Source organism: Astyanax mexicanus, chromosome 9, assembly GCF_023375975.1.
Source record: "Astyanax mexicanus isolate ESR-SI-001 chromosome 9, AstMex3_surface, whole genome shotgun sequence".
Classification (NCBI taxonomy): domain Eukaryota; kingdom Metazoa; phylum Chordata; class Actinopteri; order Characiformes; family Acestrorhamphidae; genus Astyanax; species Astyanax mexicanus.
This window is the reverse complement of record NC_064416.1, coordinates 15,524,971-15,550,914: the sequence shown is the minus strand read 5'-3', so window position 1 is coordinate 15,550,914 and position 25,944 is coordinate 15,524,971. Positions and strand designations below refer to the sequence as shown.

General features: G+C 37.8%; 1 protein-coding gene across 5 annotated transcripts in view; it reads left to right on the top strand.

Moving 5' to 3' along the window:
- Nucleotides 1-25,944, top strand: part of frmd4a (FERM domain containing 4A) — a 221,781-nt gene that overhangs the window by 86,027 nt on the left and 109,810 nt on the right. For 2 of the 5 annotated variants that reach the window (XM_022679562.2, XM_022679561.2), the window contains exon 1: nt 8,499-9,116. The exons of the other annotated variants lie outside the window; for them this stretch is intronic. In XM_022679562.2, the coding sequence (XP_022535283.1) occupies nt 9,024-9,116 (93 nt within the window). In that variant the 5' untranslated portion in view covers nt 8,499-9,023. Of the gene's footprint in view, nt 1-8,498; nt 9,117-25,944 lie in introns of those variants that run through there. 5 annotated transcript variants of the gene reach the window in all.

Sequence of the window (25,944 nt, the reverse complement as noted above, 5' to 3'; positions counted from 1 at the left end):
GGTGGGTATGTGTGTGTTTTCTTTGGGGGAGAGAAACTGAAGCTGTATAATTATTTTTTTTCAAATCACTCTTATAAAGCAAGTATTCACTACAATTACAGCTTCAGTTTCTACATCAGTTTCTCTGATTTTGCCATTTATAGGTTTCTTTTTTTTAAAACAACATCTCCCAAATTAAAATCCAAAATCCAAATAAAAATATTGTCATTTAGAGTATTTATTTGCAGAAAATTAGAAATAGCTGAAATAACAAAAAAGATGCAGAGCTTTTAGAGCTCAAATAATGCAAAGAAAACAGGTTCATATTCATAAAGTTTTAAGCATTTGATGGAATAACCCTGGTTTTAATCACAGTTTTCATGCATCATGGCATGTTCTCCTCCACCAGTCTTACACAATGCTTTTAGATAACTTTATACCACTCCTGGTGCAAAGATTCAAGCAGTTCAGATTGGTTTGATGGCTTGTATATATATAGGCCTGTCACGATAATTACATTCTAGACTTAGTGTTCAATACATGATCTCAGTAATTTGAGCCTGTTAACATAGCATGTGTGTAGAGTGGACAGTGAGTTGACAGAGAGTTTAAAAACTCCAGCAGAACTGCTGTATCTGGTCCACTCATACACACACAGCAAAACACACAGTAACACACCCCTACAATCCTAGTGTGTCTATCAGTGACATAAAATCTTAGAGTCTTAAAGTCTTAAAATGGCAATAAAATAGTTTGTTGTAATAATTGTTTGGGAAGCATACCGTCCAAACATATAAAATAAGCATTGTGAAGACAGGTGTAGTTATAAAGCACAAACAGCACAGTAAGTATCCATCACTGGATCCTCACTGTGGGTTCAATTGCAAAGCATACAGTTCCCAATGTGTATAACGTGTATGCGTGTAAACACACAATAACGTCTCTCACTCACAAAGTCTCTCACTCACTCTCTCACTCTCTGCCTCGTATGTTTGCTGCTCTCTGCAGGAGAATAGGCCATTTTCTCATTGTTGACTCAGATGGCAGTGTGCATTGATGGAGCGTTACGCAAGGCCTCTTTTTCGGGACGTTTTGTATTTGGGGAAAAGGGAACTCCCTGTTTTCAAAGAAGTTCTCTCATCGAATGCCTATTCATGATACTGTATTTTCCATGCTCATTTTTGTATCCAGAAATGTCTTCACCTTATTGTTCTATTTTTCGGTTCTGTTTTTTCGGTCTAACTCAAGCAGTAACAACATTAGCCTCTCTAGAAATACTTCTAAGCTTTTTTTTGATAGACTAATGCTAGCTTTTAGAATACTGTACATGGCATCAGTGTCATCCAAAAAGCATCAAACACTATGGACAGGGAATAAGCCTATTTGTAGACTAAATTTTCCTTTTAATAGGAACGTTTCATCCAAAATGCTAAGTATTCTAAGACTAGGAAACTTCCCCAAATTACACATAAGATTAATTGGAATATACATCTCTACTGTCCAGGAAAGGCATTGCTGTAATTTGATTACATTCACAGTTACCCCTAGAACACTAACGTTACATTTAGTAACACTATCACTAATGTTGGGTTTACACTGTATGACAAGATTTGGAACCCTTCTTTAATTTCACAACATACAACATCACATAAAATAAAGAAAAGGTACCATGGTTGACCCTTTAAAAAAGCAAAAAAAAAAAAAAAGGAAAATCAGGTAATCCTTAACAGGTAATGTTCTAACAAAATAAAATAATGCTGCTGGGAACTTGGTCTTTGGTCCACCCATTCCTGGGACACATGAACTATGGAGGCATTCCTCAAAAAATATATATATATTGAGGTGCGACACAAGCCATTTATTGTTATTATTTGAACAGAAAGATCAGCCCAATCTGTTATCTCACTACCTCATCACTGAAACTCCCACTCACTACTGGTGTCCATTTTCCTGTATACTAGTGTCTATTTTTTGTTCTCCACACAGCCGTTTTTCCTCTTCTTTAGCATAAAAAAGGTTCATGAATTCCGATTCAGACTTCTAATTATAAATGTCAGATTTAATGTTAATCTGCCACACAAATGACACATCTGTGTCACATATGACAAAAAAAGAGATTTGGTCCACTTTTACCCATGTGAACATAGCCTTAGTTTTGACCTAACGGGCTTAACTTCTACAGTACATGCAGAATGGATTGAAGTAGGTGGTGTTCTACATGGGTTTGTGCTTACTTCAGTTTCAGTAGTGTCTTTAGGGGCTACACAAACTTCACTCCACCGAGTGAATTATTCAGAACTGCTCCAGAAACCATCTCAGATATCCTTCTCCTTCTATCTGTCTGCTAAGATATCTTCTCCCACACTATCTCTCTCTAACATCACCCTCCTTTCCCCCTTTTCCGTCTCTTCATCTATCACACTGTGCTTGTGTTCTCCACCCAACATGACTAATATGTGGTAAATGTGTGTTTGATTATACTGTGTATGATCTTTTGCATGACGTAGTGTGCCATAGTCAGGGTTTAACATTCACTCATGGAGCCTTAGAGCAGCTGAAAGACAGACAGACAGATATATTAGCAGACAGACAGACAGACAGATATATTAGCAGACAGACAGACAAATAGATAGATATACAGAGACAAAGTAAAGCTGCTGAGTTTTTACAGCAGATAGGTTAATTTATGGATGATCATTATGGAAGGCAGCCATCGCTAAGAGTCCAGCATAAACAGAAAACGCACACACACACACACACACACACACACACACACACACACACATAGCCATGGGCAAAGATTGTGGAGAGCTGTGTGAATAGGAGAGGTCTCTGGGTCTCAGAGCAGAGGCAATGCTCCAGTTCTCCATTAAAACAGTTCAGCTACAGCCATTGTACCAACTCAATTAGTCTACACTATTGCCTACAGTACTCCCCTCTCTTCCAGCCTCCCTCCCTCCCTCCTTCCTCATTTTGTGTTCAGAGCTTGCTGTTGTGCTACTGTGAGGGACTCGTGGGGGTATTGTGTTGGTTGGGAAACATAAATTCATTTAACCAAGCTTCGAGTGTGTGACAGGTTCATTTACTGAGGATCACAAGAGTTTTGTGGACCACAGGCCCAGTGGTACAAATGGCTTGTGTTTGTGTGTATATGTGTGAGGTGTATGCGTGTTGAATTTAAGTCGAAAATCTGAGCCATACAAATGTACCTTAGAAGGAATGTTATTATTACTTTATTATTATTCAGCCTGAACAATTCAACTACATAAAGCTTTGGAAAAAAACAAGAGACCACTTAAAAATGATGAGTTTCTTTGATTTTAGCAAATTAAAAACCTCTGGAACATAGTCAAGAGAAAGCTGAATGATCATAAGCCATCACACCAAGTTGAACTGCTTGAATTTTTGCACCAGGAGTAGCATAAAGTTGTCCAAAGCAGTGTGTAAGACTGGTGGAGGAAAACATGCCAAGATGCATGAAACATGTGATTAAAAACCAGGGTTATTCCACCAAATATTGATTTCTGAACTCTTAAAACTTTATGAAAGAAGCTCTGCATCTTTTTTGTTATTTCAGCCATTTCTCATTTTTTTGCAAATAAATGCTCTAAATTACAATATTTTTATTTGTAATTTGGAAGAAATGTTTATAGAGTTTATAGAATAAAACCACAATGGTCATTTTATTTAAACATATACATATGAAAACCAAAATCAGAGAAACTGGTTCAGAAACTGAAGTGGTATCTTTTTCCAGAGCTATAGTTAGATTTGGCAGCTAGTAACAGTCAGCTCTTGAAGTTGATGAGTTTGATCAGAAAAAAATAGGCAAGTGTACGAATCTACGCCACTTTAACAAGCACAAAACTGTGATGGCTAAACAAATTGACTGGGTCAGAACATCTCCAAAACATCAGGCAGCTCTTGTTCATGGGGTTTTCCTGGTATGCAGTGGTCAGCAGCTTCCAAAAGTGCTCCAGGGCAAGACAATCACTGAACTAGCAACAGGATCATGGACACCCATGGTTTAATGATGCTCACTGAGGTCCTATTTCCTATTAAGTACATGACATAAAAGATATGATGCTAGCATTAGTTTTGATGTCATATGTGACAGAGTACTTTAGAGGTCTTGTGGATTCAATGCATTAATAAATCAGAGTTGCTTCTTTCTTTGCTCTATTTATTTAGAAAAGAAGCAGAGCTGCTTTGGAGGCACAAGATGTTCCATGTTGTAGGACTAGCTGGTTTCATATACAAAATATGGCCTGAAAAAAAAGGTTAGGAGCAGCACTGTAGCAAGCAAAATGGAGGTATAGCTCTCTTCTTTTAGCAGTATGATCTTAACAGCCATGTACTGTCTTCCTTTATGTATGTCACCAGGCAGTACAAGCATAGGCCCACCAGATGAGGGCTGAAATCTCTGTGCCACACTAAAAACATCAAACACACAAACTGGGAGCACAAACTCACCAGACAGTTAATTTGTGTTGGGCTTTGGGTTCAGCAATTCAGAATATCAAAAGCAACCTTTAAAAAGCTGTATGTCATGATCGGACCATCAAAGGAAACCTTTGGCGTAAGCACAACAGAGATTTATAGTAATATATATAGTAACTATTAACTGTCTGATATGTCATCAAATGCATTTTTTAAATCTTTTTTGCCATTTAACTTTATGAATTTTCTGACCTTTCCAAATCACTTTAGTATCAAAATAATTAGCAATATTTGCGATTACTATTTAAATTGCTTAAAAACTTGGTGAATGGATTGTAGCTTGGGGACCACAAGTTGGAATTACAGGTCAGGTAAATGATGCTCTCTTTTAACATCATTCCCATTATATTGCCAGTAAGCACAGGCCTCTGTTGGCTGATTTAGCAGAGCTGGGCATGGGCGGATAAACGCACAGGCTTCCCTAGGCTGCAGCCTTAGGGTCCATGCAATGATTAGGGCCCACGGATTGGCCACATTTTTTTTATTAATTTTTTTTTCACCCAACCACCCCGCCTCATCTTGCCCTGCCTCACCTAGCTTCGTGCTTCAGTCAGAGACTTTATTAATGATGGTAATGTTGAGCTTGTCTGTGTGAGTGTGCTCCTGGCCACTCGCCATGTCGCACTGTTTATCGTGTGCCTGGTTAACAGTAACGCTAATCCAGCAAGCTACCTATGGAACTATGTCCCTGTGTTGAAGATTCTCAGACGCTTTCTCTCTCTCTTTTGCATGCAAACACACACACTCAGTCCTTTGGTGGCACTTGGAAAAGATAACCTGCAACTTTTGAAAACTCACTACTGTGTACTACAGATGGTATTACATTAAATAATAACAGTTTGAGCAAATATTTGGAAAAACAAATCCTAATATAATTCTATAATAAATCCTATATGAAGTTCTTCACACTCTTGCACATCTCTACTACAAACCTGGTTCCCATGGAACCAAAAGTGTCTCTTTTATGACATCACTCTAGGAATCTTTTGAACATCTTAACCACTTTGAGGGTGTACATCATGATTACTGAAACCAGTACTTTCTTTATGGTTAAACATCTTGACCTGAAAGCACCACATCCTTGTTTTCAAACACGACTTTAAAAGCAGCCACCTCCCCGCCTCCTCAGTTAGACCTGGAATAGGGAATTGAGAAGCTGCAGCGTGCCAAGCAGAGTCATATCACAGCCCTGACTGACTCTGACTACAGCAGCCACCCACCAGGGCAAAAATAGCAAGCGTTTTAATATTGCTAATCTAGGCCAACTACTGAATAAATGATGCTTAGCGGGGGATTAGGAGAAGACACGACTCTCCTGCTCTCTTTCTCTCTCTCTCTCTCTCTCTCTCTCTCTCTCTCTCTCTCTCTCTCCCCCTCTCTTTCTCTATTCTGAGAGAGTTGTTCATTTTAGGCTCTTCTTAATCTGGCACACAATGAAGAAACCGAATCATCCAATCAGAAACCATTCCATTCCCACACAAGCTCAGACCTCATATGACTAACAGGGGATGAACCTGGGGGGGGTTTCATTGTGGAGTGTGTCGGAAGGCGTAGAAAACTCCCCAGGTAGTCTTTTGTCTCCCCCTAAATATACCATTGTGCGTATGGTAGACGTTTATAATGTCACTTCAGTGTGAAAATCCTTCAGGCATTTGCTGTGTGGTGTAGACTTAAAGAGCGATAGACAAAAGATGACAAAAGCAGGGCTCTAGATGTTCTAGGAGCTATTTTGGGCTTCTTTCTTTGCTCTCTTTATTTGGAAATGGGAGATACAATGTTTTCTCTCAGGCGACATTAGAAAAATATTAGGACACTTAATAAAAACCCTTATTTTTTTTAAAAACATATTTAAATATCAAAAACATTTTATCAGTTTGGGGAGAAAAACATTAGCTGCAGATGATAATAACATGGTTAGATAGTGGGTTTTTTTTTTTATTAATAAGTGAGATTGGTTGGGTACATACTAGAATATATTAGAGTCTTAAGGGTATTGGCCTATGACAGAGTGACAATCCATATCTGGAAATACAGAAATACACACATACTGTACATCTGGACTGTGAGAGGATACTGAAGTCCCTGAAGGAATCCCACAGGGACACAGGTAGAACATAGAACCCAGATAGGGACTTGAACCCAAGACCCCAGCACTGAAAATGTATGTGTTAATCACCAAGCCACCATGCGGCCACCAATTTCAGAGGAGCCTGATTAATTTAAACCTCAGACAAACCTCAGATTGTTGAAGTGAGTGTATCACCTTGACCAGATTCAAAGAGCCCTCTGAGGCCTTAAAAAAGAATAATGTAGATGCAGATGAGTTTGGAAAAGGATTTAAAAAGATCTAAGAACAAAAATCCAACTTGTTTGGTCTCTTTCGGTTGGTAGGTGCTGTAATATATTGATGCTAACTGATATTAAGACATTGCAATAGGTGGAATGATGACAGTTAGGCTAGTTTACTACTTTTCTTGTGGTCCACTTATGGGCTAAACTTTTCTAGGGACAGCCCAATCGGCCTATGTTGGCAATTGTTCCATTTTGTGGACAGATTTCTAATTGTTTTAGTATCTTTTTAAACAGTTTTTCAGACTCACCTGCATGTACCTTCTTTCTAAAGGTCTCAGAAAACAACTTTTTGGATCTAGCCATGGCGATCCACACACTTTAACAATCAAGAGCAATCCAAACTAATGCATGAGGTTTAAATAAGACAGGCTCCTCCAACAACCTCTCTTATGTTTTAATCCTTTGCAACTGATGTGCAGCACTTGATTCTAAATTTAGACATCTAAAGCAATAATAACAGTGAGGTGATCTTGCTTTTTCTTCACTAGGAAATTGTATTTTTATTAAATACAATTTACAAATTATTTTTTAAAAGAAATGTCTTCAGATTTATGTGTTTAGTTACATTACCTCCATCAATCAAGACTGTTTAAATGAAGACCAAATGTTCATATGTTTAAATATGTTCAAATATATGAAGATAAAGGTTTTCATTAGTTTTTTCTGTATAATAATCAGTCCAGGCTTGATAAAAAAAAAGAGAGAGAGACACAAAGCAAAGCCATGTTTCAGCAGTTCTGGCGAGATTCTGCCCTTTGTTACAGCAGTGCAGGATGGGCTAGGACGTCACACACACATGCATGCAGTGATCCCCTGTGTGTAATCTTGTTGGCAGCTTGGGGCATTTTCCTTTTATGTGTGTGTGTGTGTGTGTATGTGTGTGTGTGTGAGGAGTGTCTGGTGAAAGCGACCATGGGATTTAAAGCTAATCTGAACAGCAGATGGCAAAACATCAGATATTCTGTTTGAGAAGGAGCATGGACTGTATGCAATAACACATACACATATATACATGTATACACACAAACACACACACTGACAAAAATTAGATAAGAGCCCATACGGAAATCATATTTAGCCATATATGCAGACACATCATATTAGAATTGGGCTTCTAATTCAGAATATATGTACCTATATAGTATTTGCATATACGTAAGCATCATATTATATGCATCATATATGGATCACACATATCTCTACGACTACAAACATTTAAAAATACACATTTAAATGTAATTATATACTGCTAAATATGTATATTTCCTATGTGCTTTTATACAGTATGTTTATGTATATATGGCTAAATATATATTTGCAATCTCATATTCGATAAAAATGGTCAATTTCACAATCTGACATATTTTGCATATAAGACAGTTTCATTTATTCAAATTTACAGTATGTCACATATACATATATAAAATCAATATATTACAATATTTCATTATTGGAATTTTGCATGGGCAGATGTGTGTGTGTGTGTGTGTGTGTTTCCAAGTAATAACAATGTAATTAAATTCTTTCATACATTAACAAAGCAACACACACACACACACACACGCATTCTTGTGTGTGGTCACATGACCGTGCTGTGTGTGTGATAATAATACTCATATTAATCCAGTGACCTGGATTAAGCCTGACTGGAGAAGCACGGCTGACGTATTTAGAGCACTGTAGCCAAGAGCGAGAGAGAGAGAGCGAGGAAAATAGAGAGAGGAAGAGAGAGAGAGAGAGAGAGAGAGAGAGAGAGAGAGAGAGAGAGAGAGACTCCCTCCCTCTTACTCCCTCACACACTTACAGACTGAGAAAGAAAGAAACGAACACACACACACACACACCTCGTAGAGAAGTGTGGTGGAGCTGCTGGAAAATATGGGCTGAGAGAACAGCACACTGAAGATTACAGGAGACTGAGAGACAGAGAGATAGAAAGAGAGGGAGAGAGAGAGAGATAAAAGAATAAAGATTAGAGTAACACAGAGATAGAGAGAGAGAAAGAGAGAGGGAGATTTAGAGTGGTAGAGCGAGGCAGGTTGGAGGAGTAAAGCAGTGTGTAACTGAAGGGAGCCGTGGAGACGCACCGAGCGAGGGAGAGAGTGTGTGTGTCTGTGGCGGGACAGCGGACACATTCCGCTCGTGCTGGACTGACCACTCACACACACTCTCCCAGCCAGACACAGAGCACCATGGTGGTCCAGGCGGCAGTGACCCCCGGCAGGACCCGCAGGCTGCTGCTCAAACTGCCTGTTGGGACCCTCAGGAGGAACAGTGAGGAGAGGGTAAGAGACACTGAGATACTGACAGAGAGAGAGAGAAAGAGAGAGAGTGTGTTTATTATAGACAATGTAACTGTATTGTAGTCAAGAAGCGTGAGTGTGTGTGTGTGTGTCTGCATACAGAGTACAGTGACACTGTACTCAAGACAATTGGGGGTATATTTCTGTGTGTGTTGCTACAGTGTAAATGTACAATGTATAATGTACTCAAGAATGTTCATGATGTGTGTATGTGTGTATTCCTGCATACAGTGTTACTGTACTTAATACAGTTGATGGTGTAAACCTCTGTGTAGTATACGTGTGTGTGTGTGTGTGTGTGTGTGTGTGTAAACACATATTAATGAATGCTTAATTATTATATAGTAGATAAATTATAAAAAAAAAAAAAATCAATACAACCATTACATGGTACCACTTCAAAATAAGGCCTCTTTATAAAGGGTTTATAAATAGTTTATAAAGGAGTTTATGTTATTAATTAGGTTATAAACCATTAATAAGCAGATACATAAAGACATAAATAAGAAGGGCAACAGTGGCCTGTCGTGTATCAAATAGTGATTCCACATTCGTATATATCAGTCATCATTAATACTTCTGTTAATAAATGTATTAATTTAACTATAATAACATATTAAAAAATGTATGTGCTTATTAATGGTTAATCAAAGTATTTACAACTTAATTTATAACCATTAATAAACTCCTTTATAAACTATTTATAAACCCTTCTTAAAGGAGCCTTATTTTAAAGTGGTAGCCATAACATTAAAACAAACCACTGACAGATTTCATGCTAGTCTGGAACCAGTGGTCCCTGTCAAAGGATACATTTTTATTTATTTGGCAGCAAGTGAACAATTAGTTCTTGAAATTCTTGAAAACTCTGAATCACTTTGAGTAGAGCCAAATTGTGATGGCTAAACGAGTCAAGTGGTTCAGAACATCTCCAAAACTTTTGGCAGATCCATCTGGGATGTTCCCAGTGTGAAGTGGCTGGTACCTACCAAAAAATCAGGGTCATGGGTGTCAAAGGCTCTTATATTCGATCCATACTTGCAGGACTTAAAGTAGAACTATGGTGAGAAATGGACTTGGATTGTACTGAAACAGAATAAAGAGTACAAACTTTTGTCTAATAGCCAACTTCCATTCTCCCCAGCATTCTGGAAAACAGTGCTTTTAGAGGATGCTCCCAACAGGCTTACAATGCTAGCAATAGGGCCATAGAGTAGCACATGCAATGTGGAAATGCATGAATTCCAGCTGGTTTTAGGTGTCAGGGCCTACTTTGAGCTACGTGAGCTTGTTAATGGTCTAAAATAGTGATTTCTAGAATGGGGAACACTATATATACAAACCAGTATTGTAAGCCTGTTGGGAGCATTGGCTAAAAGCACCATATTTCGATATAATGGGGGAGAACAGAAAACACAAAAGTTTGTACTTATTATCATGTTTGACTTCACCCCAAGTCCATTTTACACTGGATTTCTCCTTTAAAGGATCTGCTCCTAACTTTAGGAGAACACCTTCATTGGTCTTGACAAAGCCATCTTGGCATGTTCTCCTCCACCAGTCTTGCACACTGCTTTAGGATAATGTTATGCCACTCCTGGTGCAAAAATTCAAGCAGTTCAGTTTGGTTTGATGGCTTGTGATCATCCATCTTCCTCTTGATTATATTCCAGAGGATTTTTAATTAGGTAAAATCAAAGAAACTTATTTTTTTCTAGAGCTGTATGTAGCTTTAAAGTTATGGTTATCAGTGTATGTCTCCTGGTATGCGTGTCAAATTGAAAAATATCAGCTGGAAGCATCATTTTTTCACTTACATAATCCAGCCTCGCTCCCTGGATTCTTCACGAGAGGAATTTCGGGTGGCAGCTGAACATCAGAGTGCGATTAGACAGGGCAGGCTGATACCTGCTGAGTTATGTGAATTATTTTCCACAATCCAAGCTTGCAACATCCACACATCCTTACTCACTGGCATTTTGTGGAACTAGGCCAAGTCTCTGGCATGTGTTGCCTTTATTTATTACATCAAAAGGGGTTTTCTGAAAGCAGTGAGCACTTGCCTCAGCTTAGAAACACGAAAATGATCAGAACAACAGGAACTGAGGGCTATAATTGAACAAGCCAAGCAGATGCCTGTGTACGGTTCGCTGTTGAAGAATGTTCCTTGCGAAAGTGATGTAGGCAGTTGCTTACGAGATTTTAGCTTTTAACAGAACTGTAAAATGTGTATGAAAATACTTAAAAAATACACGACTTACTGCGTTAAGTGAACAGCTGAGATACGTGGTGTAAGTTCTTTAGTTGATGTTAGCTTAATGTTAACTCTTCTATAAATGATTAGCTAGATGGTAACTACTCATATACAGAATGTTAGTGCTACATGTTAACCATTCTAGCTGATGTTAGCTTCATGTTAACTTCTCTAGAGAATGTGAGCTTGATGTTTACTACACTAATTGATGTTAGCTTGATGTTAGCTTGAACTTTAGCTAATGTTAACTTCTTTAGAAATTGTAAACAAGATGTTTACCACACAAGCTGATGTTACCTCTTCTAGAGACTATTACTTAGGTGTTTGGAACTGCAGCTAATGTTAGCTTGATGTTAACTTCTCTAGAGAATGTGAGCTAAATGTTTACCACACTAACTAATGTTAGCTTGATCTTAAATACTCTAGCTAGAAATGCTGGCTAGGTAACCACTCTAGATAATGTTGCTCTATGTTTATGACTATAGCTGATGTTAGGTTGAGGCTATTATAAATTACATGCTAGCTAATGTTATAGCTATATGTTTACCACACTAGTCAGTGTTAGCTTGATGTTAAAGAGAATGTTAGTGACATTAATAAATTTAGCTAATGTTAACTCCTTTAGAAAATGTTCACAAGATGTTTACCACAATAGCTGATGTTACCATTTCTAAAGACTATTACTTAGGTGTTTGGAACAGTAGCTAATGTTAGCTTGATGTTAACTTCTCTAGAGAATGTGAGCTAAATGTTTACCACACTAACTGATGTTAGCTTGATGTTAAATACTCTAGCTAGAAATGCTGGCTAGATAACCACTCTAGATAATGTTGCTCTTTGTTTACGACTAGCTGATGTTAGGTTGAGGCTATTATAAATTGCATGCTAGCTAATGTAATAGCTATATTTTTACCACACCAGTCAATGTTAGCTTGATGTTAACGTTCAGACAATGTTAATGACATATTCATAGCTTCAGCTAATGTTAACAAGATGTGCTTGGTATTAACTATTTTAAAGACTATTACTTAGATGTTTGGAACTGTAGCTAATGTTAGGTAATAATAGGTAACTCAGAATGTGAGTTAGATGTTTACCACAGTATCTATAAGGTTAGCTTGATGTTTACTCTTTTAGTTAATGTTATGTAGATGTTAATCACTAACTAATATTAGCTTATATTCACTCCTCTATAGAATGGTACAGTTAGATGTTTAACACACTGGCCAGTGTTAGCTGGATGTTAACCTCTATTCAGCATGTTATAGCTAGATGTTAACCACTCCAATTGATTGATGTTACTTTGATGTTTACTCTTCCATATCAGCTTGCTGTGATAAAATAACACATTGTAATATTTTTTGAGTTGAGAAAATGTAGATAATTTAATGTAGAACAAAAATGAATAGTAGTTCAAATGTGCTTACTAAATGTGTAGTAAGTATTATTAATGCATTAAATATAATATAATAACGATAGGTGAGGTATCAAATGATAAGAAATGGCCTTAATTGTAATATATTGTACTCAGATTACACTTGTCTCTTGTAGCTTGTAAAATGTAATGTTTAAACTCCTACATTCTGACAACTTGATTGTAGTAGCTCTTTTAATATTTTAACAGTCCCCCAACTCCTTTTCTTTCTTTCTTTCTTTCTTTCTTTCTCTCTCTCTTTCTCTCTGTCTGTTTCTCTCTCTGAGGCAGATGTATGTAATTACAGCAGTATGAATTATTGATCAGAGGATTTCCTCATGCACATTATGACTACTCTTCCCCTGCTGAGTTCTCCTCCTCTTCCTCCCTCTCTCCTCCATCTTTCTCTGGCCCAGGGCAGTGTTCGCTAAGCCTGGTCCCCTAGGTTCAGTAAGCCGCTTGGTTAATAACCATGTTTGCATGCACGCTGCACCAATACAGACACATGCAGACACTGTCTGAACATCTGAGAGACTTTCTGCTATTTTGATATTTTGTGCACTCGTGGCAGCTGATCTCTCAGTAGATATCGCTAGACAATATTAGATGTTATAGAAAGTTATAGATGTATAGAATGTAATAGCTAAGGTTAACTACACTAGCTGGTGTTAAGCTAGATGTTAAATATTGTAAAGAATGTGAGTTAGTTGCTTACCACACTAGCTGTTGTTGAATTGATGTTAACTCCAATAGAGAATGTTATCTAGATGTTTACAGTTGTAGCTGATGTTAGCTTGTGGTTACCTTTGCTAGATAACAGTATCTAAATGTTTACAGTTGTAGCTGATGTTAGCTTGATGTTAATTCAACTAGGAAAAATTAGCTCAATGTTTACAATTGTAACTAATATAAACTTGTTTTCTGTTCATGGGAATGTCAGCTAGATGTTTAGCATAGCATGTTTTCTCCACTATGGAAAATTATCTAGACATTTACAGTTGAAGCTGATTTTAGCTTAATGTTAACTCTGCTAGGGAACAATTATATAGATGTTTACAGTTGTAGCTGGCATTAGCTTGATGTTAACTTTGCTAGACAACATTATCTAGATGTTTACAGTTGACGCTGATGTTAGCTTGTGGTTAACTTTTGCTAGATAACATTATCTAGATGTTTACAGTTGTAGCTGATGTTAGCTCCACTAGAAAACAATTAGCTCTATGTTTACAACTGTAGCTGATATAAACTTCGTAACAGTTTGTGGAATGTGAGCTAGATGTTTACCATACTAGGTGTTGTTGGATTGATGTTAACTCGTCTACGGAACATTATCAAGATGTTTACAGTTATAGCTGATGTTAGCTTGACGTTAACTCCACTAGGGAATATTATCTAGATATTTACAGTTGTAGCTAATGTAAGCTTGATGTTAACTTTTGCTTTGTTGTTTGTTTGCTTGAGGTTACTTTTGCTAGACAACATTACCTAGATGTTTGAAGTTGTACCTGATGTTAGCTTGATATTAACTCAACTAGGAAAAAATAGCTCAATGTTTACAACTGTAGCTGATATAAATTTGGTAACAGTTTGTGGAAACATGGGCTAGATATTTACCAGTCTAGCTCGTATTAGCTTGAACTTGCTTGATCTTTTATACATTCATGGCACCTGATCTCTACAAAACTAATATGGTGGTAGACTGTGAGCTAGATGTTTTACCACACTAGATGATGTTAGCTAGATGTTAACAATATGAATATGAGTTAGATGTTTACAACTGTAGCTGATTTTAGCGCTGATGTAAGTTTGATGCTAATCAAGCCAGCTGATAACACCTGCTCCTAATGCTGTCTGAACATCTGAGACAGTTTTAGCTTGATCTTTAGTGCAATCATGGCCGGTTGATCTGTGCAGAGCTGATATGGTGGGAGACAGTTCCAGATGCTATTGGTCTGAGTGTTCTTCCATCAAAAATCCATTCTCCTACCTTTGCCCAGGTGGGCCTTTGATTGGAATATGTTAGCTTTCTGTTCTTCTCTAATCCTTCTCTATAGGAAAGCTCTTCTGAGTTCAAGCCTTAATCACCATCACAGCATGATCAGGTCAGGCTGTGCGCACAGTTTGTCATGCGTGTGTGCCTCTGTGAGTGTGTGTGTGTGCAGTCTCTTGATAGCAAATTACATTAAGGGCAGATTTAGTGTGCTCTTTTTTCTGAACACTCAGCAACGCTACATCTGACCCGCTGCTCAGCAGCAGTGTCTATCAGGCTAATTGGGCAAATGGCATTAACGCTCCCTACTAAACTGTGATGTGAAGGATGTGTGATGTGGAAAACCCATGTTAAGGTGCAGCGCTGTGTAGTGTGTGTGTGTGTGTGTGTGTGTTTGCTGGAGCATGCTTTAATGAAGTTGGTGCAGGAGCTGAGGCACTTAAGCTCTCTCTCAGAACAGAGGCTGAAGCTAGAGCTGCTCTCAGACAGACTGATGCTTTAGCCTAGTTTACAGAAGACTTGGAGTAAAACTGAATAAATAGATTAAAAATTAAATTGTAAATGCATGAGATCAGGAACAGAGATGTGATAAGGTGTTCAGCTGTGGAAAACTGACATATCTATCAGAGATATCAGACACCCCTTTTATTATTAATGCTACAACTACTAATAATATTTAGGAATTCTTGCTAATACTTTTTTCACTAATATTGATTGCAGCTGTTACTACTATTAGCCCCACTACTGCTGCCACTACTATTACTTAGATGTATACTACATTTCTACTACAATAATCTACAATCACTGGTGCTTTTCACTGGTTACTTTTAGCCCCAACTGTTGAAACAATTACTGTTTTTTCTTTCATCTACTTCTGTTACCACTATTGCAACTAAAACCAAACTATTTCAGCTATTATCACATCAAGCACAAGCACTTCTACCATTACTACAACATCCTACCATATATACTACAACTCCTACAACCATTCCACTACAACAACCACAACCGTATCTACCTCAACCACTAATACAACATCCAACAAAATTTACTACAATCCTTCACTACTACTGCAACATCTCTACCAATTTTTCAACAACCACTAATTATCCCACAACATCCACAACCACATTTGTTACATCTACTTTCACACCAGTCATAACCACTTGCAACCATTGTAAATCACTTCTACTTTATCCACCGCTACTACTACCAACCACTTCTATTTCAATCAAACCAAATACCTCTACTTTAACAAATCTTCAACAACCACAATCACAATAACTGCTACAACCAACCACTTCTACTTCAACCACAACCACTACTACAACCAGTGGCGGACTTAGCAATTTGGGGGCTCAAGGCGAATTTAGCTAGGGGGCCCATCAACATTAATATGCCAGAAATAGGGTTGTGCCGATGGATGATATCATCGTCCATCCTCATTTATGACCCAACATCGTGATGGATGGTAACCATCATGATGCCACACCCACTGTTTTTTTTTCCAGAAACTTTAGGTCTCCTTCACCTAAAACTTTAGCAGGGATTGTACAAAAAAGATCAAATCAGGTATATAACTTAAATGAATTAGAGTCAGGGATGAAAATTAAAATACCCTACTGCTACAAATATGCCTAATTGGCATATTATTCTATTATTTATTATTATTCTATTATTATTCTATTATTATTATACTATTATTATTTATATCTAGGTTACAGCTTGTCTTCGTCTTCGTTTTTCTACATGTCTGTATTAATTTTTAACTTTTCATGTCATTTATGCTGGTTGTGCCAGGAAACTCGCTCATTGTCAGCCAGTGTTGGGCACGGTACTTTGAAAATAAATTATGTAAATTCTATTATTATTAGAAAAATAACAAACGAAAATAAACCCAAAATGTTGACAAAAATATAATATAACGAATTTCAAAACATAGAAACGAAAAACGTTAAAATGGTATTAATATAATATAATATAACAACTGGATCAAACAGTTTAGCATCAGTCATAAGGAACGCGCGCCTCAGTCAAAAGGAAAGTGCGCGCGGCATTGCGATTTAAAAAAAAAAGTTTTAATAAATAAGGTCCTATCAAGTGAATTAAAATATATGGTATTAAAAGTTATTTAATTCACATGTTTCTTGATATTTAATCAAGAGAAATCAGGCAAAATGAGCCGCGCTGCGCCGCTGCGCTCTCTCTCTCCCCCTCCCTCCCTCCCGCAGCATGGAGCTAAATTCATCGCGAGGCTAAAAATAATATAACAACTAAAATTAAGATGAGTGAGGACCTGTAAAGTAATCAAATATTGTCAAATATAAAGGATAGGTAGAGGTTTTGGTGAGCTGTTTCATTTATTTGAAACTGAAACTAACTCAAACTGAAATTATTCTGTGCACTAGCCTATTAGATAGCTTTTGATTGTGTTTTAAATGAGTTTTTATTTTATATTAATTACTTTTTATTCATTTTAAATATTTTTAGTATTTTATTGATAAAAAAAAGCTTATCAGTTTTGGAAGAGCATCTGTTTTTAGTTTAGCCTCTTCCTCCTTTTTTCTTTTTGTAGCAAGTGCTTTATGGCTTCGCTCACAACCCACTTGTACACTTAATTTCACCTTAATTCCCCGCATTAGCGGTTCACGGCATGGCCACATGGCATGAATGGAATATTCCATTTTAACGCGAAAGAGAGGGGGTGTGGACTGAACTGTATTTCTTTGTAATTTATTGTGTTGTCTTTGTTTCCATTTTAAACATACAAGAATCACCGTTTCTGAACGCACTGTGAATTACTGAAATCTGTGAATTACTGTACAAAGGGCCCCAATTACCAGCTGTAGGCCTATGGGAAGTTTGCAACTAGTCAGGCTGCAGTGGGAGGGGCCCAAGGCAGTTGCCTAGCAATGCCTCTATGCAAAGACCGCCTCTGACTACAACCAAATAACTCTACTTCAACAAGTCTTAAACGACCACAATCACAATCACTGCTACAACCAACCACTTCTATTTCAACCACTACTACAACCAAATACCTCTACTTCAGCAAGTCTTTAGCAACCACAATCACTGCTACAACCAACCAATTCTACTTCAACCACAACTACAACCAAATACTTCTACTTTAACAAGTCTCCAGCAACCGCAATCACAATCACTGCTACAACCAACCACTTCTACTTCAACCACTACTACAACCAAATACCTCTACTTCAACAAGTCTTTAACAACCAATTCTCCAACAACCACAATTTGTGCTACAACCAACCACTTCTACCTCAACCACAACCACTACTACAACCAAATATCTCTACTTCAACAAGTCTTCAACAAGCAATTTACCATAATCCAAAAACCATAATCACAATCACTGTTACAACCAACCACTTCTACCTCAACCACAACCACTATTACAACCAAATACACCTACTTCCATAAGTCTTCAACAACCAGTTCTGCAACAACCACAATCAAAATCACTGCTACAACCAACCACTTCTACCTCAACCACAACCACATACCTCTACTTAACCAACTCTTCAACAAGCAATTCACCAACAACCATAATCACAATCACTGCAACAACCAGCCACAAGTACGCCCAACCCCTTTTACTTAAATAACCACAACCATTTATTCTATAAACACTACTACATCATCCAACCACTTCTACTTTAACAACAACCATGCTATACTTTAACAAGCACACTCACATTTGCAATAACCATTTGCACCACTACCACAATTATTCAACAGCTGCAACAACTTACTACTACTACTTTTTTTTTCTACTACTACTACTACTACCACAAGAACCAATTGGTGGCACAATTACCTCTGCTATAAATGCTTTTATTATTAATTATTATTACTTATGTTTTTAACTTCAGTCATACAGTCACAGCACAGGGCTAGTCTCCATGGAAAAATTGTCATTCTTTTATTGTCCACTTGTCATTTGTCAGACCAAGTCGAGTCTGCCCCTGGTCTTTTGCAGCCTATAAATACATTTCCATGCAACTTATGGAAGCTAAATCTGTCAGATGGACACACAGGTCACTCCTAGGTTACATATGTGACCATTTTCTGCAATCATCATATATGAGCCATCAGTCAGCAGACAGGCCTGGAGTGTGTATGTGTGTGTGTGTGTGTGTGGGGGGAGCTGAAATCCCTCTGTCTGATGAGTAAAGTCATGTGAAGCTGCCTCACCCAGAGTGAATGCTCTGTGTCTTCCCTGCAGCGGCTGATGGCGGCGGTCATTGTTATCTATACCTCCATATTTGAGGGTCTTTTAATACCGCAGCGCAGCTGTTCCCCATGTTAAGCGAATGATTAGCAGAGTGTTATGGTTTTGTCTCTGCTGGAATGTGCGTTGTGGGTCAGTTTGGGGTTCGCAGGCTTTGCTGTGAGTGTGTGTCGTGCTGTGTCTGGATGATTGGCTTCTTTGAAATGCAGCAGTAATTTCAGGCTTTCCTGCGATGGCACGGGATGGGAAATGGGGGGAAGCAGCCAATGATAAGGCATCATTATCATCATCAGCAGACAAAGAGATTTAATCAAATGAGCGTGGGCTTTTCTCTCTCCCTGATTACCAACTGCTCAAGCCAACCCCACTGCTTTTCCTCCCTCTCTTCCATCCCTTCTTCTTTTTGTTTTCCTCCGTCTCTTGTTTGCTATCTGTATGTGAAATTGAGAGTGGGCTCAGCAGCAGCAGCTGATGTGATGGACTGCTTGTTTCTGAGTATGATTTAAAATATAGTTTAATACAATATACACAGATACTGTGATGGTGAGTCAAAATAGTATGTATTATACTAGTTTTAACCCCTTGAACCTCAAACTTATTTTGTTTCAATGTTAAAACCCACTGTTTATTGACTACTATAATTTTTTCTTTGTTGTATATTAGGAATTATGCGATATCTAAAATAAGTTATTTAGTATATACAATAGATGATTAATTGTCTGCTGTAAATAAGTTAACCTCTACAATAAATGATTCAGTGTCGACTATAAATTATTCAATTTCTACAACAAATGATTTTGTTTCTACAGTAAAATATTCATTTATTCATATAAATGATTTTGTGTTTATTCCATATCTACTATACAAATATATTTCTTTAATATTTTCTGCTATGAATAATGTAATAACAATTAAAATGATTGAGTATGTATATTAAATGGTTCTTTATCTACAATAAATGATTACTTTTTTCTACAGTACATTATTATGTATGGAAAAAATATGCTAACTAATATAATTGGTTTAGTATCTACTATAACTGATGCAATATCTGCTATAACGTATTTATTATTTACAGTGACTAAAATTAGCCATTATATCTTATAAATTATTTGATATCTATTGTAAATAATTTATTATATTTAATATATTATTCAGTAACTATTAAAATCATTCAATATCAATATATACTAGTAATGGTTCCAAATTTATTAGAAATGATTCAGAATCTACCATAACTGATTCAGTATCAATTCCAAATGATTCAGGATATAAAGTAAATGATTCAGTAACTTACACTGATTCATTATCTACAATAATGAATACAAAAATTATTCCATTGCCCCAATAATTTATTTATATGTTTCTACAGTTAACAATGAAGAACAATTTACAAACAGGTCTTTATGGTTTAAAAAGTTAAAACAATTATACATTCTTCAAATGGCTGTTTGAGTGATGTCACAGAAGAACAATTATTGGTTCCATAAAGAACCATGTTTGTAAATAAAGATAGTCTGAAGTCTGAGTCTGAAGAATATTTAAATTGACCTTTAACATGTTCGTCACATACATTATTTAAATTTGATGGATCCCAGAATGGACTGTACCCAGCATACCAGGGTTGTGTTAGTGTCACTGTGTTGAGTGTGTGCTGTTCTAAAACATTGTGTAGATGTTGTGGTAATGAGACAGTCAACGCTGATGATACAGACATGTTCTGCTTCATTAGGCAAAGACACAGCGTCCTCCAACCCCTCGCTCTCCCTCCCTCTGTCTCTCATTGTCTCAGAGCTTCTGGCCTGTTACAGATCATTAGAGTTTATGTATTGTTACTCATAGCATTATAGTTGAGTACTTGTTTACAGTATTGGTTCAATTGCGAACCATTTTAAAATAATTTTAAGTACAGCTCTAAGCATTATATCATCACTGCATGGAAATAGCTTACATCCCAATTTTTACAGCTTTACATTTTGTTGACGTAATGTGAATCTGACAGCTGTATACTTTTCAAAATTTCATTTTTGAAATGCCCCAACATTTTATTTTCCTGTAAAGTGGATGTTTTGGAGATTTTATAGATTTTATGGATTTTATGCAAGACAGCACTGATATGCAGGTATAATCCTGAATGCGTGGCTTAATAAAAATATCATTCTGCTTTTATGTGGTGACAGTTTAGAAAAGGTTAGGTTGTTTTTCAGTTTATTGCTGGATGTGCATCCAAGAAATGCATAAACACGGAATACTGGTACAACCAGTTTGATGAACACACAAACAGACTTGATAGATATGTAAGACTTTATAAGAGGAAGATCATTTATTTTAATAATTATGATATCGTCCATTTTTTTTGCATTTACAAAATGTACTTATACATATATTGTGATGTCACACCTGGGGATAGGGGCATGTTCCCCGAGACCCTGTAATGCAGAAGTACTGATAGACAAATTCACAGGGAGTGAATGAACTTAAAATGAACCTTTATCAGGAAAAATGCACTCCATCAACACCCAAAACAAACTGAAAGAAACATAGTAACGGCCCACTGTGGCTCTATTCTCTTAACTTTAGTGTCTCTTTGGTTCGTGTTGCCTTAGCCTCCCTCTCACCTCTAGCATCTCTCTCGAATGAAAGCTAAGGCAGGGTCTTCATGCCGGTCCAATGCGGGCCAGCTGGGACAGAACAGGGCTGCAAGTAATGGTGTGGGGCAGAGTATTTTATTGCTTCATTGATTATGACTCCATACACGCGGTTAGCCCTTTTCATCTAAACAGCTCTTGTTTTGCACTGAAGAACCTACTATGACCTACTTTGGTTCCAGCAAGGAACTGTTTTGGGTTCCAAAATTAGGTGCCCAAACAGGAATGGAAAGTTTATTGCTTTAAAAGGGTTTAATTTCTTTGTTAGGACTTAATGTTATTATTATATTAGTGCCATTTAATGCTCTTAAAAAACAACAATATATTGTTTATTGCAAGGATTTCTGGGACAAAATATAATTTGCAAAAAATATATATATATTTTTTTTTCGTGAGGGGCCTACTTGGCACTGACCACGTTGCCTCCACACATCGATTTTTTGGTTGTCTCCATTGAGAAAAGTGGGACTTCTCAAAAAAGAACAAATTTGTTTTGTTTTTTTTTCGTCTTGAATATGAAAACAAGGCAGTGTTCTGCCCCATAACATTATTAAAAAGTATAAATATTGACCCAGAAAATCTATTTCAGTGCATCCCTAAACCTATCACTCTTTTACTTCGTCCCCAATCCCTGTTTCCCACCGCCTCGTTCTTTCTTTCTGTCACCGCATGCTTCCTCAGGCTGACTCATCCCCCAGCAGCCTATGACTCCCTCCCAGAGCGAGTACACGTGCTATAATGCAGCGTTACCTCCTCCAGTTGTTGTCCTGCTATCAGACTAAGCTCTGCTGCTAACCCACAGCTCCTCGGCTAATCAGCAGAACGCTAGGAGCCTCTGCTGCTTTGGTAAACAGCTTCCTCCTGCCTCCATGCCTGGTGGGCCAGCGGAGCTCTCCTTGGAGACTCATTGTTGTGTTATATGGCATGAAATACAGAGAGAGACTGCGAGAGAGAGAGAGAGAGAGAGAGAGAGAAAGAGAAAGTTGGGGGGCAAGAGAGGGGTTTAATTGGATCTGGGCTGCATGCTAACTCTCAGCTTGGTTAAAGCAGAATGCTAATTGAGGCTCATTAAATCTAAACGTTCTGTCATCTCCTGTTAGAAACCAGGTCAGCTGTGATCCAGACAATATGTGGGTTTATGTAGGATTGGGTGTGAGGGTGAGGGATCAGCTGTGATTTTATCACTGTCCACACACATTTAGGCTAACCATGTACATGCTAACTAGCCTGCTGCGCTAAAAAAAAAAACTGCCAAGTATGTATTTGTCATTTAAGTTTCAGTCCAAAGGTATGCATTGATATTGTAATAACATTGTGCCTTTGTTCAGACTGCCAGCAACAAGGCACTGACATTGTATCTAAATCGTATTCACATAGATTTTTTATAATCTGGACAGGCAGAAAGCACATTAAATAAATTTTTTGCTAACCGGATCCAGACCACATGTAGACGTGGTCTAAATGTGACTACAATTGATACCTTGGTACAGATGAGTTTCAGTCTGGATGCTCTGGTCATTCAAATCGAACAGAAGAGTGTCTTTTGCTTCACTCCTAAAACAATGACCTCATTAAATACAGAGTAACAAAAATGTGAAAACACCAAAGGTTTGTTACTGAGGCTGACCTCATTACCACAGCAACCCATGCAATTAGGTTTGTGTTTCCAAAATTCCAAAAGTCAAATCTGACCTGATCATTTGTTCAACAATAAGTGTGGACTATCATCTCAATAGATCTTCTCTGACTTACATAGACTTACATAGACAGCACTAGACTGTGAACTGGCCTTGTTAGTTAAGGCTATAGAGACAATCCATAAAATCTTCCCTCTTTTCCCATCATAAACACTCATCCACCATACCATTCCTAGACTCCAACACCATCAGCATCCTCTCTATTTTTTTTTTTTTCCCATTTTCTCCCCAATTTACACGGCCAATTACCCAACCCATTCATTAGGACTCCCCCTATCACTAGTGATACCTCAACACACCAGGAGGGTGAAGACTAACACATGCTTCCTCCGATACATGTGAAGTCAGGAACCGCTTCTTTTCGAGCTGCTTGCTGATGCAGCATTGCCGAGCAGCTAGCGCGCTTGGAGGAAAGCACAGCGGCTCGGCTCCGGTCATCAGCTCACAGACGCCCTGTGCTGCAGACATCACCATAGGAGTGATGTGGGGAAAGAGCGCCATCTACCCACCCAGAGGGAGCAGGGCCAATTTTGCTCCCTCTAACGCCGGCAGCTTGATGGCAAAGCTGCATGAGCTGGGGTTCGAACCGGCGACCTCCTGCTCATAGTGGCAGCGCTTTAGACCGCTGGACCACTCGGCGCCCTATCCTCTCTATTTTTACTCACAAATTTAGACACCCCTCTAGCATAGCATGACCTTTCAGATATAGTAGCTATCCAGTGCCTTTTTGCACATGAACATACACTCACACACACACACACGTTTTTTCTTTATACTGTTTAGTTATCTGTTTTTCTATTTGGTGTCAAACGGAGGATTGGTTCCCATAAAAGTTGCTTTCATTGGCCAAATGATTTTTTTTTTCATTGCAAATGTTAGACATCCCACCTCTCTTGTGGCTTACAGTATTTTCCGGCATTTTTGATAAAGACTCCCAGATGCCCTCGAATCCTATATAATACCCCTAATAAGATCAGAAAAATTGTGCATCAGGCGTGCATGCAGTTTTGGTGAGTTATCAAGGAATACCAAACAAGTGATTGACTAATGAGGTGAAAGTGTGATAAAGACAGCATCCTTATTGGTCTCCCCTTGTGTTCAGTAGATCTGTTCTCTGATTGGTCTGGCTTTGTGTTCAGTAGACCTATCAGTGTTCTCAGTATGTAGATTTACACTCAACCTCTCTCTTTCATAATGCATCGGTCCAGTTTAGAGTTTCAGAGTTCAAAACAAGCTTTAGTTGTGAAAAGTGCTATATAAATAAATCTAAATTGAATTAAACTGAATGGAATATAAGTTAGGTACTCTAGAACCAGCAGGGGGTGCTAAGAATTTAAGTTGTTGGGATTCTGTTGTTCTGTCACTGTGACACGGTAATCTAGGAGTCATACTTTTCATTGTGAATGGTGGTCAGTTTAGCGATTGTGACCTCCAGGCGACCCTACCGTCTGCAGTACTGATTAATTGGACGTTGGGTATTGTCTGCTCGCAGTTGTTAAATTCTTTTAAAATTCTTTAAAGAGTCATTAATAAACAATGCCACCATTCATCCTGAGACAGTGAGGCCCTGTTGGATGGCCTCAGTAAGTTCCAGGCTCAAACTTGTACTCGTCTTAAAAATGGTGTCTGAGTGCTCTGTCTCTCTTTCTCTCTCTCTTTCTCTGACTCTTTCTCTCTCTCTTTCAGTTCAAATGAGTTCAGTTCAGTAAGCTTTAATTCTGTGACCATATTTAGCATTGCCATTGTAAGTAAGTAAGTGCCATTGAAGCAATACGAATAAACATTTACACAGTTACAGTTTCTCTCTCTCTCTCTCTCTCTCTCTCTCTCTCACACACACACACACACACACACACACACACAATTTGTAGTATGAAACCCACTCTATCTTTAAACAACTGCACTATTTCTTTTTCTTTCCCTCCTTTTATCACTATATGTCCAAAATGGCAAGACTTTACAGGAAAAGGCAAAACACTTTAAACTACACTAAAAAAAAAAAAGAAAACGCATGCACACACATGCATACACATGTTTTTTTTATTTTATTTTATTGGAGAGCAGCGATATGCCTGTAAACACAAAACAGAATTGAAATTAAAACCACTGAGAAGTGAAGTAAATAACATTAAATATCTGGATCCACTGGCACCTGCCAATGGGTGGGATCTACATATTAGGCAGCAAGTGAACAGTCAGCTCTTGAAGTTGATTTGCTGAACGCAAGAATAACAGGCAAGCACAAGAATCCGAGACGCTTTGTCAAGAGACAGATTAACTGTAAAGGCTTTTCCTGGTTTGCAGTGGTCAGTATCTATCAATAGTTCTGCAAGGAAGAACAGCCAATGAACTGGCTTGAGACATTGCCTGCATTTTTTTTTCTTTTTTTGCTTTAATGTGACAGATCTGTTTTTTAAAGCTGTGCATATGTGTTTAATACAGTCTTTTCAAGTATTGATTTATGGCACTTTTAATGTAAACAAAGGCAGAGTAACTTTGTCCACACGTCCCTAAAGAAAATCATTTTGGTCTCAATGAGGCAAAAGTCTGAT